Below are 17,634 nucleotides of genomic sequence, written 5' to 3'. Positions count from 1 at the left end.
GACTCCCATTATAATGACATCCTCAGCATCAGCAGTTTTCTTTCATTATATCAAAATTTCGTTATAAGCAAACAAATAAACAATAAATAAAAATAGATTGGATTAATGTTGAAGCCTGAATTTTAACTCCATTGTACCAAGAATTTCATTAAACCGTGTTCGTTATAACGGGAGTGCACTGTATACAGTGAAACCCCGTTATAACGAGGTCCGTGGGACCGGCGATATTACCTCGTTATAACCGGTACCTCGTTATATCCGTACGCATCAAAAACAAAGAAAAACATAGGCACGACATCATATACATGTACCCATCAATGAAATTGAAGAACATCCTTTGCGTTGTTATTACACAATTATGGATCATTATTATTGAGAGAATAAAGGGAAATTATTTGTGAATTAGACGAAAAATTAGGGGCTGAAATGAGTTAAATCTTTATTGTAATAACCTTGTTTGTGAAGTTTTTCTAAGCACCAGCGCAAATAGAGTAACATACAGGCCTTGTTTACCGTAACTTGGGAGATATTTTTACGCTGTTGGTGCCCAGCGGGAATGCGATGATTTCATGAATCATTTCGGCTGTAATCTTATACAATGTATGATCGTTGCGCCCGAAGGGATTAAAAATGCGTTCTTTATTTTCTTCCGAAAATCTCTTCACGTTTTGTACATCCGTTCTTGAAAAATACGCGACAGGACTAAATGTGGAAGGTTGTGATCCTTTTTACGCAAATTCTGTACCTGGTAGACCATTCTGAAAAAAAGAAAAATCTTCATTGTGAAATGCAGTGGTAAAATTGTGATAATTAACAAACCCAGACCTATTCAAACTAATAAATGCGTTTGTTTCTTTTTCTGATTTTAACATGCGTCATTCAACTTTTTTTACGCTACTGTCACTTGGCGAGATTGCGATGATTTCAGAGTAACGTACATGCGTTGTTTACCGTTAACTTGCGAGGTATTTTACGCTGTTGGTGCCCAGCAGGAATTCGATAATTTCATGAATCATTTCGGCTGCAATTTTATACAATGTATGATCGTTGCGCCCGAAGGGATTTATAATGCGTTCTCTATGTTCTTCCGAAAATCTCTTCGTGTTTTGTACATAGATTCCGTTCTTGAACTGTTAAATGAGTTTGTTTCTTTTTCCGAACACCGATTAAGTAGGTTAACATGCGTCATTCAACTATCTTTTACGCTATACTGTCACCCGGCGATATCGCGATGGTTTCACTGATTATTTCGGCTTCAATCATACACACTCATATTTAAATTATCATTTGTTAAATGATAATGAACAAATCCAGATCTGTTCAAACTAATAAATGCGTTTGTTTCTTTTTCTAAACACCGATTAAGTAGGTTAACATGCGTTATTCAACTATTTTTACGCTACTGTCACCCGGCGGGATCGCGATAATTTCAATAATTATTTCGGCTTTAATCATGCACATTCATATTCAAATTATCATTTGTTAAATGATAATGAACAAATTCAGATCTTTTCAAACTAATAAATGCGTTTGCTTCTTTTTCTGAACACCGATTAAGTAGGTTAACATGCGTTATTCAACAATTTTTACGCTACTGTCACCCGGCGGGATCGCGATGATTTCATTAATTATTTCGGCGTTAATCATCCGCACTCATATTTGCTAACCAGCAAAAGGACTGGAAGTCGGAACTAAAAATGGAAAGGATATAATGATGAGATAAACACGCATTCCAATTGTCCATTTTTGGCTACAAGTGTCGCTACATGAAAAGTTTTGGGATGAGTTATCCTTTTTTTTTTCCTCGTTGCGCTGTAGTCTGACCTAACATCACGCACGCGTATCTCGCGAAAAAGAAAATCGAATGATTATCTTCAATAATTCAGTAGGAACATCGGCAGGCATTCCTGTGTCTTATTGCGTGGTTTAGAAGGAAATATGGAAGGAACTGTTCTCTGCAAAACGGGGAAAAGACGTAGATAGCGTGAATTTGGTTTTCAATGTTTCGTTTGTTGCGTGTTTGAAAGCGACAATTTAGTCGAGAAATGGAACCTCGTTATATCCGATCAAATTGCTTATGTTTTTCTTTGTCATGGTGCACCGAAATTGTCCTCGTTATAACTGGAATCTCGTTATAACCGAACTCGTTATAACCGATTCGTTCTGCCATAGGTTTACACGCAAAGGAAAACGGGACCGACGCGATCACCTCGTTATAAGCGGTTCCTCGTTATAACCGAACTCGTTATAACGGGGTTTCACTGTATCTATTTTTAGAGGGGGCAGTAGGGCTAGTGGTATCATTCCTTTACTTGTTTGTGAATATTTATTTTCTATGTTTCTATAAAAAGTTTTACTCAAAATTTTGAAAACTCGTCAAGAATAAATACAGCTGATTATGCACTTTCTCTCACCTTTGTGTTTGGCCGCATAGCTGCTGCTACCCGCTCAGGGTACCGGGCATCGACAAACGTGGTCTCGACGCCAAACTTTGAGAGGATTTTCTGGAAGTAGCGGTTGGTGCCTCCGTAGATGTCGTCCATACTGATGAGGTGGTCACCAGCTTGCATCAGGTGACAGATCCCCATGGTAGCACCGAGGCCAGAGCTGAAGGCTAATGCTGTATGGGTCACAGGAAGAAGAAGAAAGAGAGGGGGAAAAAAAGACCTTACGCGTAAATGCTTAAACTACAGCAACAACACAATTACTTATATAAGATGATGGATAACAGTACTGATAATAGTAATATTGCTTTACAAAATTTTAACAAATAACTCTTGTGGCTTTCCTCTTCAATTTAATACAAATAGGAAGGTAGAGAACAGCAAACCATTCTTCTTAATTTGATGCTAAATAGGAACAATTAATGTTGCAGAAAAATGTATGATATGCAAATTGACTTTAAATACAGTGCTTGTATTTTTTTAAATAAGCTTATAATGAGCATTACATGCATTAAAGGACAAGTTCACCTTCATAAACATAAGGATTGAGAGAATGTAGCAATATTAGTAGAACACATCATTGAAAGTTTGAGGAAAATCGGACAATCCGTTCAAAAGTTATGCATTTTTGAAGTTTTTGTGCAGTAACCGCTGGATGAGAAGACTACTGCAATGTGTGAATAACTTAGATGTCACATGCGTACAACAATATACGGAAAATATAAAGAGAATTTCACAAAATTTCATCTTTTGAAAAAAGTACACATTCCCCCGACTCGTTATCGACAAATGTTATGGGTAATATTATTCCCCCTGCCTTTAGAAAGAGGCAAGTCAAGTGCTTCTTTTATTATGCGAAAAAAGTGAAAATATGTTGAATTTTCTTTACATTTTCTTTACTGTTGTACGCATATGACTCACAAGCTGTAGTAGTCTCCTCATCCAGCGGTTCCAACACAAAAATTTTAAAAATTCATAACTTTTGCATCGATTGTCCAATTTTCCTCAAACTTTCACTGATGTGTTCTACTAATATTGTTGCATTCTCTCAATCCTTATGTTTATGAAGGTGAACTTGTCCTTTAAAGTTAGTACCCACAATAATACATCAAATATATCACCACAAAACAGGAACTAGCACTACATACTATACTACCAAATCCTATATCCCTCATACAAACAAATTTATAGTGTTGACACCTACATGTATATCACTGCTATTTCACACCATTGTGTATGATTTCTATACAAATTGTATTTGCATTTGCTTCGGTTACGAGCAAAATTTTTTATCTTCTTCTGGTATGCTGTAAGAGTTTGGCACTTTAAAGTGCAGAACTGATAAAATCAAATGATAAAAATTTTTCACATACAAAAACAGCAACACATGCAGTATAGAAAGATAAAACATGATGATTGGTGTGGCAAATACACAAGAAATAAAAAAGAACTTTACATACAGGGTGAACTTATAACGATACTGAAGTACTGATATAGACTATGACAGTATTCAGAGTATCTACTCTAAGCCCTCTACCCTTTTCTCTTGTGGAGATTATTACTTGTTGCACCTTTCCTGCACAAAAGAATATTCTGCCCTGATTTAATTGTCTTGTATGTTACATTTAATGTTGGTAACACTAATGATGAGTATCATCACTCCTTGACAGCACTTGATAATAGTGAGTAAACTGATATTTGCAAAATTAGCTCATAAAAGTATTTCCTCCAATAATACAAATGCAGTGTACTCATAATTGTAATAGAAGACATCACAGTTTTGTTTTTTTTTCCGAAGAAGGATGATACTTATTCCCTTTCTATCGCAATGACTCTCAAACATGAATTACAGTACAACCTGTAAAACAAGAAATTTTGCACGCATGAAACTTGCGCAAATTTCAGGAGCCAAGACTTGCGAAAGTAAAGTGCATGCAAAAAAGTTTGTTTGTTTGTTTGTTTGTTTTTTTGGTGTTTTTTTTTAATGTGTTGAGTGCTGGTGGAAAAACCTACAGTTGTACAAGTTTCATGCCATACTTATGCAACTTTTTAAAGGCTATGCCTCCTTAGAGTGCAGTCACCCAAGCATGTAGTGTTCCAAACACATGATGAATGTTGACACTGAAAAATCTAGTTCGGTCAAGAACAGACAGGTGGGCGGAGTCAGTTTTATTACCATGTTTGGCTCCCTCGATGGCGGCAACACACGACTCCAGGCAGGTCCGTGTTGGGTTTCCCCCGCGGCTGTACTCGTATCCCTGTGATAAAGACAATTGGGGGAAGTCATGTTGAAATCATCTTACTGCCAGGAGGAAATACTAGTAATGTTTTCCAGCTATAACACATGCCAACTCAAACAAGCTTTAAATCTGTTTGTTAAAACCATGGACTCGTATGTTAAAACAGATGTGTCAAACAAAAGCAATGCCTGCATTAGAGTAGAGGAATTTGACAACAAATGTCCGTACACAGTGACATGATAACATTTTGTCTCGGATGACACAATTTGTACATGTGTACATATACACTACGCTGTATAAGAGCTATCATTTTTGCACACAGATACATGTTTTCACAAATGAGGTCACGGATATTTTTGCACAAGGTCGTTTTCGCAATTTGACAATGAGGCTCTCCAAAATGCACTTACAGTGTACACCTGTCCATTCACAATAATTTCGCATGTTCTTAACCCATTGAGGAGGGGCTTATTTTGCTACAACACGCATTTCATAGACACCTGCCCGAGTATACTTGGGACTCGTCCTCAACGGGTTAACTTCACGGTCCAAGAGTGATTTGCAGATTTGGGCAAGTCCAAGATAACACGCGCGTTACGTATGGGACATTCAGAGACTTTTATGACCTGAAAAATAGTGTTAATGGCTTTTGATCATATTAAACTTTATCATGGTGATTGATATCTATGAGAAGTATAAACATGCAAAAAATGGAGAAAAATGACCTTCACAATTATATTCTAGAAGAGAAAATATGTGCCGTTACGTATGGGACCAGAAAAATTTTGTTTTTTTGAACATTTTTTTCAACCTCAAAACTCTCTGAAAGTATTTCATTCTACAACTTGTAACTCACTGTGATGAGAGTCACAACACTCAAGATTGTCACAGGTAAGTTTCGTGTCATTAGGCAAAAAGCTCTAATTACAGGTTCTAATTAAAGACAGACATGACGTGTTACGTATGGGACAGTTACGTATGGGACAGTTTGTCCCCCATTCATTTAGTGTGTGAAGAACCATGTTTATGGGTATTTTGCATAATTATTGAAGTAAAATTAGTTAAAACTACTCAAATACTGATCCAGATTGTCAAGGAAACAATATTCCCCAAATATTCACCATCCTAATCATATTCAATCATATTTTTATATTTTTATGACCAACCTGAGTATGCATGCCCTTTGTCCCCCATTCGTTTAGTGTGTGGAGAGACATGTTTATGGGCATTTTGCAAAATAATTTTGCAAAATACCCATAAACAAATTCTTGCATAATTATTGAAATGGAATCAGTTGAAACTACTAAAATATTGATCCAGATTGACAAGGGAACAATATTCCCCAAATATTTACCATCATAATCATATTTAATCATATTCTATATTTCTATGACCAACCTGAGTATGTACAAGTGTATGCCCTATTTTTATCAAGATAGTTACTACTGAAAAATTGAATAGTTTAAAGTGTTTACTTCCATTGATGAAGGGCAGTTTGCCATTTCCTTTCAATAAAAAACTTGACACAAGAAATATTAATTTTTATAGATAAGCAATACCTGCTGCGTGGAACCCCAGTGATCGAGTAGATATATGATGTCTGTCTAGCAGTCAGGTCATTGATTCGAGTCACACCTCAGTATGTATACCCATTAATTTTTTCGTGGCTATTATTGAAACCTGAAGAAGGACAATTTGTGTATCACTTGCAATAATAAAAAAATCATTTTACTTTATTTTTTTTAAATATTTATATCACAACCATTTCAAATTGGATCTCCATCACTAAACTTTGAATTCCTCTAGTCTTAGGATTGTATGCTCTTTAGTAATTCATATAATTGGTTTCCAATCATCTCATTAAATGTTGAAAACTGAATCCCCATTTCTACAAAAAACTATACCATCCCTTTAATGCTGATTTTTCATTGTGTATTTTGCCATTTTCCCCTCCCCCTTTCTGAAAATTGTTCAGTCAAGTACATGTATTGTTTAAAGTGTCTATAACTCAAAAAGTAGCTACAATGTTGGGATGCTTTCTTCAGGATGATTGACCATTTGTGTACTGAGAGACCTTCCCAGCTAGCTACATGCATTCACATGCATTATGTATGAGGATGTCCCATACGTAACGCATTTGTCCCATACGTAACATTATTTCATTGCCTAATAAAAAATATTCCTTTTACTGTTTTTTCTTTTTTCTATGGTATTTAATTTCTCTAAACAATAAATTAGAACTTTCCAAAAGGGCATTAATATAACCTTAGCAATTTCAGAAAAAACCTAAAAAAATGACCTCAATTTGTTACGTATGGGACATCTCATGATAGGACACAAGCTAATTTGCATAATCATTTGCATAATCCCTAAATTTTCATACCAAGTTAAACTATTTGATGAACTTCTTATGTCCACATATTAATCAAATATCATTTGATTTCCTTTGAATTAATATGAATTTTTATAAATGTCCCATACGTAACGCTGTGTTTCACATTTATGCAAATGAAGCCCTTGAAATTTGCATAAATTTACGTAATATAATTATTTCCTCCATGGAAATCAAAACTTCAACTCATAAGCTTCAAAATGATACCAAACATGTCAATATTGAGCAAAGATGAAATTTTGCCTTCTGAGGGGACCTTATCTTGGACTTGCCCTTTTCATGAAAATGATAGCTTTTTTACTGTGAAATGTCCTACATGTAGATATAATACAATACAACAAGCAAAATCTCTCTCTCCCTCTGGAAAAAATAAAATCAACATCAAATTAGAGATAGTGTATGAATACCCTGTATATTCAATATTTTTAGTAGAAGTTTATCCAAGTGACGAAGTACATAACTTTACAGTTGAGATAATGGTTTTTCTTTTGCTAGGAAAGCAGAACAGAATAAGGCATTGCATGTACAGTATGAGTATACCAGACTCAAATCCAGACAAATTTTTAAACTTAATTGTTTATCTAATACTAACAATAACCTGTAGCTTTTGTGTACATACTGTACATCAATGATATGTTTTTCTAGAAACTATATAATATTCTTTTTTTAACACAAATTTTTCTGAGCAGGGGATAGAGTTGGTTCTTAACAGATTCACTTGAACACGGTGACTGCTTAAACCCGTTGAGGATGGGCTGATTTTGCTGCAACACACACTTCCTGTAGACACTTGACGAGTACATGTACATGTACTGACATGTACTGTACAATGTACAGCATACTCGGGACTTGTCCTCAACGGGTTAAATGTCTCGTTATGATCTCAAATTATTAACTGACGGTAACTCAAATAGACAGAGATAGAAAGACTGAACTGAGCTGTAAGATAGACTGTACATGCAACACTGAGATTTTCATGTAGAACTTTGTGATCAAAGTACAACTGTCAATAACACTGGAAAGTTACTGTCAGACCAGGTACAATTGCAGGAAACCCTTCAGCTGCCTACGAGTTAGGGACACTGAGTTCACAGATACTGGTGCTCAGTTAGGAAGTAATCCAATTCAAAGTACAGGAAGAGTTTTACATCCACCTGCCACTTTGTCATCTTGTAGTGCTCACCGTCGGGTTGGTCACACACACGCTCTGTTTCATGATACGATGTAACAGTGTGTGTAATCATTGCTTTTTATTTTGGGATTATACTACATGTATACAAATCATATTCATCAGTAATTAAATGGGAGGTGATAAAATGACAATTGCAATGACTACCTACAATGTACGAACTAAACATTCTTATTTTTAATATCTACATGTACTCGTTAGAAAAAAATACCACAGAGAAAAGGTTACAGAAGCAGCTCAAGAAACAGTATGTAGTCTTGAAAGGAAACTTAGATATGGGCAAGTCCAAGATAACACGCACGTTACGTATGGGACATTCAGAGACTTTTATGACCTGAAAAATAGTGTTAATGGCCTTTGATCATATTGAACTTCATCATGGTGATTGATATCTGGGAGAAGTATAATCTTGTAAAAAATTGAGAAAAATGACCTTGACAATTATATTCTAGAAGAGAAAATATGTGCCGTTACGTATGGGACCAGAAAAACTTTGTTTTTTTGAACATTTTTTTCAACCTCAAAACTCTCTGAAAGTATATCATTCTACAACTTGTAACTCACTGTGATGAAAGTCACAACACTCAAGATTATCACAGGTAAGTTTCATGTCATTAGGCAAAAAGCTCTAATTACAGGTTCTAATTAAAGACAGACATGACGTGTTACGTATGGGACAGTTACGTATGGGACACTTTGTCCCCCATTCATTTGATAGTATGTGAAGAACCATGTTTATGGTATTTTGCATAATCATTGAAGTAGAATCAGTTGAAACTACTTAAATACTGATCCAGATTGTCAAGGAAACAATATTCCCCAAATACTGGTATTCACCATCATAATCATATTCAATCATATTTTTATATTTTTATGACCAACCTGGGTATGCATGCCCTTTGTCCCCCATTCATTAAGTGTGTGGAGAAGCATGTTTATGGGTATTTTGCAAATTTGCAAAATACCCATAAACAAATTTTTGCATTTAATAATTATTGAGGTGGAATCGGTTGAAATTACTCAAATACTGTACTGATCCAGATAGACAAGGGAACAATATTCCCCAGATATTTACCATCATAATCACATTCAATCATATTCTATATTTTTTATGACCAACCTGACTATGTATGCCCTATTCTTATCAGGATAGTTACTACTGAAAAATTGAATACCTGGTAGTTTAAAGGGGATGGCTAGTAACCGATCAGTGGGAATCAGTGGGAATGCTGAGGGATGATTGTTCCAATCCCTGTGGGATTCATTTAAGAGTACATATATCTACTGTTGTGTGAAAACTATTTGCTTCAGAATGGTCTCATATTCAAGTAATGTGCAGATTAATACCCCGTCACTGACCAGGCACACTAACCTGGAAACATTAAACTGCACATTACTTGAATATGAGACCATTCTGAAGCAAAGAATTTTCACACAATAGATATATAATGTACTCTCAAATGAATCCCACAAGGATTGGAACAATCATCCTCCAGCATTCCCACTGATTCCCACTGATCAGTTACTAGCCATCCCCTTTAAAGTGTTTACTTCCATTGATGAAGGGCAGTTTGGCATTTAGTTTCAATAAAAAACAACTTGACACAAGAAATATTAAGTTTAATAAATAAGCAATACCTGCTGCGTGGAACCCCAGTGATCGAGTAGATACATTGTATATGATGTCTGTCTAGCAGTCAGGTCATTGATTCGAGTCACACCTCAGTATGTATACCCATGAATTTTGTTGTGGCTACTACTGAAAACTGAATAAGGACAATTTGGGTATCACTTGCAATAAAAAAAAAATCATTTTACAATTTATTTTTGTTCTATATATATCACAACCATTTCAAATTGGATCTCCATCACATAAACTTTGAATTCGTCTAGTCTTAGGATTTTATGCTCCTAAGTAATTCATATAATTGGTTTCCAATCATCTCTTTAAATGTTGAAAACTGAATCCCCATTTCTACAAAAAACTATACCATCCCTTTAACGCTGATTTTTCATTGTGTATTTTGCCATTTTCCCCTCCCCCTTTCTGAAAATTGTTCAGTCAAGTTCATGTATTGTTTCAAGTGTCTATAACTCAAAAAGTAGCTACAATGTTGGGATGCTTTCTTCAGGATGATTGACCATTTGTGTACTGAGAGACCTTCCCAGCTAGCTACATGCATTCACATGCAATATGTATGAGGATGTCCCATACGTAACGCATTTGTCCCATAGGTAACATTATTTCAATGCCTAATAACAAATATTTCTTTTACTTTTTTTTCTTTTTTCTCTGGTATTTAATTTCTCTAAACAATAAATTAGAACTTTCCAAAAGGGCATTAAAATAACCTTAGCAATTTCAGAATAAACCTAAAAAAATGACCTCATTTAGTTACGTATGGGACATCTCATGATAGGACACAAGCTAATTTGCATAATTATTTGCATAATCCCTAAATTTTCATACCAAGTTAAACTATGTGATGAACTTCTTATGTCCACATATTAATCTAATATTATTTGCTTTCCTTTGAATTAATATGAATTTTTATAAATGTCCCATACGTAACGCTGTGTTTCACATATATGCAAATGAAGCCCTTGAAATTTGCATAAATTTACATGATATCATTTTTTCCTCCACGGAAATCAAAACTTCAACTCATAAACTTCAAAATGATACCAAACATGTCAATATTGAGCAAAGATGAAATTTTGCCTTCTTAGGGGACCTTATCTTGGACTTGCCCATATATAAATTTTGTCTATTTCAAGCATTTTCATGACATGTACAAAATTACGTATTCTTCACATTGAAATAGTATACTCACGACAGTTTGCTTAAAACTTGCCCCCCCCCCCCCCCCCCCCCCATGAAATTTGATATGCAGCAAAGAGTGTACCTGTGTTTGAACTTTGGAATCTGTTTGACTGTAATCAATCAGAACTGGAATACAGTGCAGCCATGTCACCTGAGGACAAGAGTGTGTACACACTACACAGTATCAGGAAGTCCTCCAATCAGAGCAAAGAGACACGTCCCCACCCTGCTCCCACCTCCTCCAGTGTACACTGATTTCCAGTGACCGAATCCTATTGCTTACAGTACCAAGATACTGAGTACTGTATCCAAAAGGAGATAGTGCACCAAGGAAGGCAGCCACAATATGTTATTCTAGTCTGCCAAATTTGGGCAACAGTTCAATGCATGGGAAGCATGACTTCAGGATCTCTTTTTTAATGATAAGGAATTAAGAAAGTTTCCAGTTAAAACAACCCAAGAGCTCACTGTCAGGACTACATTGTACAACAGTTCCACTATTCCAAGGGGAAATGAACATTAAAGAAATAATAATCAGCAATATGATAGGAAGAAAATATAATTAGAAATGAGAATCACCACTTCCCACTTGATCTCTCTGTTCATGATCCCCTACATATTAGGAATTGAGCCATAATCCATGGAAGCACAGATTGTAAAAACCCTGCATTCTGCAGATTCATCACATGTTACACATTGTTTGCACAGAACACACACACACGGTCCTCATATTATTGGACAGTCACTATTCTTCATACTTGCCCATTCAGATTTATAAGTGAATACCAAAGTCCAGAGTGATTCAGTAGTCCATGTGTATTGCCACTGCCCCTCTAATTTCTAAAGTATTTTGTACATGAATTTATGACAGAAATAAAGCAATAAATAAAATGTAAACTTTAACTTGTCCCAATACTACAGTACATATGTATTTGAATATAAAGATTTACATTTTGTCAAATCAACAATACAGCTCGGCTAGAACTGAATGCATCCTGACTGAAATACTGCCTTTTACTGAAGCCTGATACAATTTTTGGGTTGTTTTTTTTAGGCATGATGAAACTGTCTGACCCAGAACAGCATAAAGTCTCTGATCAATATTTTTATCATTTAACAGTTTTTGAAAGGCTACTTGCATGCTTTAAAAAGCAGGATTTTTAACAATTGACAATGTACACTGTAGCACTGTTCAGCAGCATGTCCAGCATGTTGCATTTGATTTCACTGTCAAAGTGTTGTTTTTGATGGTGATCAAGGAACAAATTACCAATGTGCATTGTACAAAGTTGGATATCAATCGACATCCTACAATGTGCATAATACACATTGTAGTTGATACATTGCAATTAATGTTTTAAAAATAATGATAATAATACTGCAGCTCTTTCATACATGGGGGTACAAATGTATGACAGTGATTTGCAAGCATACATACAACATGTACAATGTATACTTAACGTATGAAGATTATCTCCCATTCCTTTCTTGTTTTGGACCACACTCGCCCTACCCCTCCCCACCCACCATTTCACAATCAAGTCAATTTTACGCTGACACAATTGTACTAATAGACTTCATTATCTGCAGCTACACATGTACTGTACTTTGCGACCCACACGATAGCATTGTACAATATATCTATTAGAATGCAATATTGATCACTCCAATACTGCTTTTTGCTTATCACATAGCCTTCCTACTTTCAAAGACCCATTGTTTGACTAACGGTGATATCTACAATAACTGGTGGTTTGAACACTCAAACGCATTGGAATGTTAATGATAATATAATTAGCCTAGTCAGCTTTAATGTACAATTCAAAACAAAAAACAAAAAACAAAAAACAAAAAAACACACGCTATGCATACTTAATCCCAGGGAACATCTACTCCAAAAGTATTCATTGGACTTTACCTGTGTTTGGTACTGTTCAAGTGGTACCTGATACACTGTAATTAACCCGTTGAGGACGGTTTGATTTTGCTACAACATGCATTTCCCATAGACACCTGCCTGAGTACATGTACAGTACTTGGAACACATCCTCAACGGGTTAATAATCATCATCATCATCATCATCATCTGGTACAGGAAGAAGGCGTTGGCCTGTAATTCCCGATCACTGCTTCTTGTTTGGCCTGTACTTAACTGAGTACGACAAAGTACGACATCGAAGAAATGATACATGTCTATAAACAAGATGGACTGTAATTGCTTCCTGAGCTGCTGGTTTTTCTTTTGCATCATAATAGGAGATTTGCTCCCTCTTTGTAAAGATAATGGAAAACTGCAAAGATAAAATTCTGCATTTGTAACAAAGTACAATGTCAGTGATGTAGTTGTTCAATACTTATACAGTGCATGGTGCCTTGTTGCTCATATTATGTGCTCATTTTTGCAGCCATGCAACAATCAATGTACATTTATACATTGTACATTTGAACAGATAAATAGACTATCCACTTTTTCAGTCATAAAAGAACAAATCTGGCAACTCAGGCTTCATAAGCTGTTCTTATCAAGCTCTAAGTCTAGATTGACATAACTAACGTTAATCCCTAGAAGTATTATGTATTTTCTATGAGCTAAAAGATTGAAATACAGATTTTTATATTTAATTACCAAGAAGTTTCAACACAAGAAGCTCCTTGATATTACCTGAAAGGAGCAGGGAAATCACAGCAAAAACAAACGTCAAATTAACTTTGAAAAGTTTCATGGTTATATACATGTATATAGCCTAGTTTCATGAATACTTCAACGTTTATGTCTAAACAGACCTAGGTCTATATAATTTTACATTGTATGATATCAAGTTACTTGGTCTTGGACTTTGAATTGTACATTGCCAAGGGATGAAGTGTAATGTATTCTGAGGTTTCACCTTTCACTGTGACATGTGTCACACTCACAGTGATTGTGATTTGTGATTTTTTTTAAAAAGGACCAAAAAATAAACCTCCACTGAAAGTGCACTGAAAGTGAAATTACAAGTTCCTAATGTTTCAACATCTCCTCTTCTTTTTTTAATGTACCATACAAGTATCAAAGGCAGGGACTTCCTGATCCTGGCTTAAATTTTCTTTAATAATGTACATTAAAATGTACGTAGACCTAACACTGAGTAACAGGTATATGTCTACAAAATTACAATTACCCCGACCAGATCATGATGCTGTGCGAGCTTATGTACTTGGCACTACTCAGTATTCATTATGCATTACGACTCAAACGAGTATTTAATTAGTCTAAAACGTTACAGTACGTGACGTAATTATTTTTTTTGGAGCAAATTGCCCACCCGGCAGAGAGCTCCACAATCTAAAACAACAACAACAGTACGTGACAGTAGTACTCTAGGAGCTCTACGTCTACGTGGTTTCTCTCGACCTCGTCTGAGCTTAGCATGCAGTACCGGTACGGTACCCAGTTCCCACTCCATCTGGAAGCGGTGACTAACAAACTTATATGTTTTATGCGCTGAGAGGGTTGGGCTGGATATCGTTTAACAGTCTACATCTATGCTAATGAGAAGTTCAGACTTTTAACTGGATAACTTACCCCCGGCATAACTCCTGGCGAATCCTGCTTGAACGTGGTCGAGAGGGATATCGGCGGGACGACGGCTCGAGAGTTCCACTGCTCGGGCTCCTGTCCGGCGTGGATAGCGGCAGTGCCGAAGCCAGGAAACGGCACGAAGTTATCCACGTCGTTTGATCCATTTTCCTCGGAGGTTCTTTGTCGCTTTGATGCCATGGTTTCTCACTTTTCAGGAATGTGACAAAGGATGTGATAAATTCAGTTATGTTAGTCCCGACTTGTAGCTCTGCGTTAGTCCACACCAGGAAGAAATTAAAACCCGGTTAGTTGCAGTATTTTGTTGAGATCTGAGGCTAGTGTGGTGGAGATATTCACGTGTACAATCTCTGCCGTGCCTAAGTGCCGGTGAGCTAGCTGATTGATCGGCATGCATGCAGCAAATGTGTGGTGCGAGCACGCGCCGTTACGGGTGTGATGTGTATGTACCATATGGTCAAAGATTGTATAGCACACAAGAAGTCTCGCGGCCGCTCGCTCAGTCTCAAGGTCCTATGATGGTGCAAAACCGATCAGTAGCGCGGTCCCTTGCTTGCGCAGTCGAGTCCCTTACTCCAGTCTTCTGCTCATACTGCTGGCCTTGAATGTCTCATGGATGTGCGAACGAAGATCGTTTTTGTTTCTGCGTTTGTCTGTTTGTTTGTTTTTTCAATAAAGCTGTGTATTTCAAAATCATGAATGAATTACATTTAAAGGCATTATTTACCATTTGCAGATGAAACAAGAACCCAACTTTGTTGTTTATTTTATTTATTATTTATATTTATTTTTTCCCCGCCTAGAGCACTCTACAGAGTGAATTTGGCGCCATAATATAAATCACACCAATTATTATAATTATTAATTATTATTGCATCAAAATAGTTCTTAAAGGTGAGTGAGATAGAAAGGGATAAAAAACAATTCAACCAATTCAACATCTACCAGAGGACACTGTTCCCGATTCACTATCCCCCACACCAATACTACAGCGTATGCCAACTCATTCTTCCCACGCACCATCCGGGACTGGAACAGCCTGCCTGTTGATCCTGCCACATACCCATCCCTCATCGCCTTCAAAACTGCGCTGAGGGAACTCTGTAGGATGTAACTCTTCATCCAGTGATTTTTACTCGCACCTGTAAATATTTTTCACCTGATTTCAAATTTCTGTTGCCCCGGTGCGGCGTATGCGCATGTTCTCGCAGTGCGTTCATCCTCGACCATTTGAGGGCAGCACTTTATCGGAAGAAGAAGAAGAAGAAGAAATTTGAATCAGTATTATAATAGACCTAATCACTGATATAAGTATTGTTAAATATACAAAATGTCAACAATAGTTATGATAAAAATGTGCCTATAGACTAAATCGTCTATAAACAGTCATGGTTTAATGAGAAAAACAGTGATAGCTCCTTAAAATTATTTCAGGCGAAATTTGTATATGGTGGGATGTTTTGTGTTACAACTAACCTATTAACCACACAGGGGCTATGCATCAAAATGAATGTGATATCTTGAACACTTTTTAAATCACTGCTACCAATAGTAAACAGTACTTTTAATTTATTTGTTTCTCCATCTTAATCACCATAATAAGGAGGATAATAATACAGCTGTAGTCGCTCAAGCCTCTCTGTCTTCAGTTTAGAATTTAGACCCCAAATCTGCTATCATTCGTCGTTTAACCATCGCAGTTATAGGATTCGGAGTAGATGATATCTGAACTGCTGGGCATTTCAGTGTTATGATTGCCCTTGGGCAGATTTTTTTTTCCTCATATGGAAAAATATTTCCGTGATGGTATGGGAAAATAGACAGGCATAAAATACCCAAGCAATCGTTCAAAAACATCTAAAAAAATAAACATCCTGAAAGTTTCTGTACGTATCTATGGATATTGCAGGCCTACTTGCGGGGACAATACTTGTGCAGGCTCGGCACATTTTCGTGATGAATTTAGTCTCTGCTATCTGTAACTACCTTATGCATAGACTAAGAAGAACATTGCAACTTGTCCTATCAAAAAAAAAAAAATGTTTTGAATGTTTCAATCTTGGGGATTTGATTGATATTTCGGGGATAACAATTAAGCCATGTGCTCTCTAAAAAAAAAATCGAGTGAAAATTTTCACTCTAAAAAGAGTGAATACAAAAAAGAGTGAATTTCGAGTGAAATTGGAGTGAATTTTGAGTGAAAATGCTCATTTTCACTCATTTTGGAGTGACGTCAGGGATAACTCCAAAATCTCCGAGTGATCCCTGACGTCACTCCAAAATGAGTGAAAATGAGCATTTTCACTCAAAATTCACTCCAATTTCACTCGAAATTCACTCTTTTTTGTATTCACTCTTTTTAGAGTGAAAATTTTCACTCGATTTTTTTAGAGAGTAACTTTTTCTAGACAAAATGTTAATGTATTTTAGGCTACTCGGGTAGCACTAGTGGTTATTTGACGCAAAAGCTATTCATATACCATTGTCTTGTTTGCTTATTGGCGAAATTCCAACGTAATAGGCAAGCCAAATGTCAAAATCTATAAAAAAGTCATTTCTTCGATTCCTTCAAATACAAGTGTGTTTATTTTTTTTTTTAAATACTGCGGCTATAGATGGGTTCAAATGATGACATGCATGCTTCATCCTGACGAAGGGAAAGGAAGCCATCAATATTATCCCCATAGTATACCTACTCATACAGTCATGCATGACATTAAAGTTTTACGAATTTGAAAGCGTATCACGAATACTTACTTTTAGTGTAATCTGCAACATGGAGATTTTATGGCCACAATGTTACAGCTCCGAATTCCCAGCAGGAGTAACTATAGGTGTTACCGAAAAAAAAAATCCCAATTTTGATTCCTTATAGTTCGAAAATTATGTCAGATAACTCTGTCATTGATAAGAGTATGATAATAGTGGAACAGTCTATACAATTTAGTTGGAGGTGATTTTGAAC

General features: G+C 36.1%; 1 protein-coding gene across 1 annotated transcript in view; it reads right to left on the bottom strand.

Annotated features, from left to right (window-relative positions):
- The window catches only part of LOC139716780 (cystathionine gamma-lyase-like), a 31,052-nt gene extending 16,058 nt beyond the window's left edge, over positions 1 to 14,994 (bottom strand). Inside the window, exons 1-3 of the mRNA XM_071628313.1 lie at positions 14,655 to 14,994; positions 4,621 to 4,702; positions 2,415 to 2,620 (exon numbers count right to left, since the gene is read on the bottom strand). Coding sequence (XP_071484414.1) covers positions 2,415 to 2,620; positions 4,621 to 4,702; positions 14,655 to 14,849 — 483 coding nt within the window. The 5' untranslated portion in view covers positions 14,850 to 14,994. The remainder of the gene's footprint in view (positions 1 to 2,414; positions 2,621 to 4,620; positions 4,703 to 14,654) is intronic.
- Between the last annotated feature and the right edge of the window lie 2,640 nt (positions 14,995 to 17,634).

Source organism: Diadema antillarum, unplaced genomic scaffold, assembly GCF_040938485.1.
Source record: "Diadema antillarum isolate AM-2024a unplaced genomic scaffold, OU_Dant_1.0 scf00000070, whole genome shotgun sequence".
NCBI lineage: Eukaryota > Metazoa > Echinodermata > Echinoidea > Diadematoida > Diadematidae > Diadema > Diadema antillarum.
The sequence above is the reverse complement of the archived record's forward strand: the minus strand, read 5'-3'. Positions and strand labels throughout refer to the sequence as shown.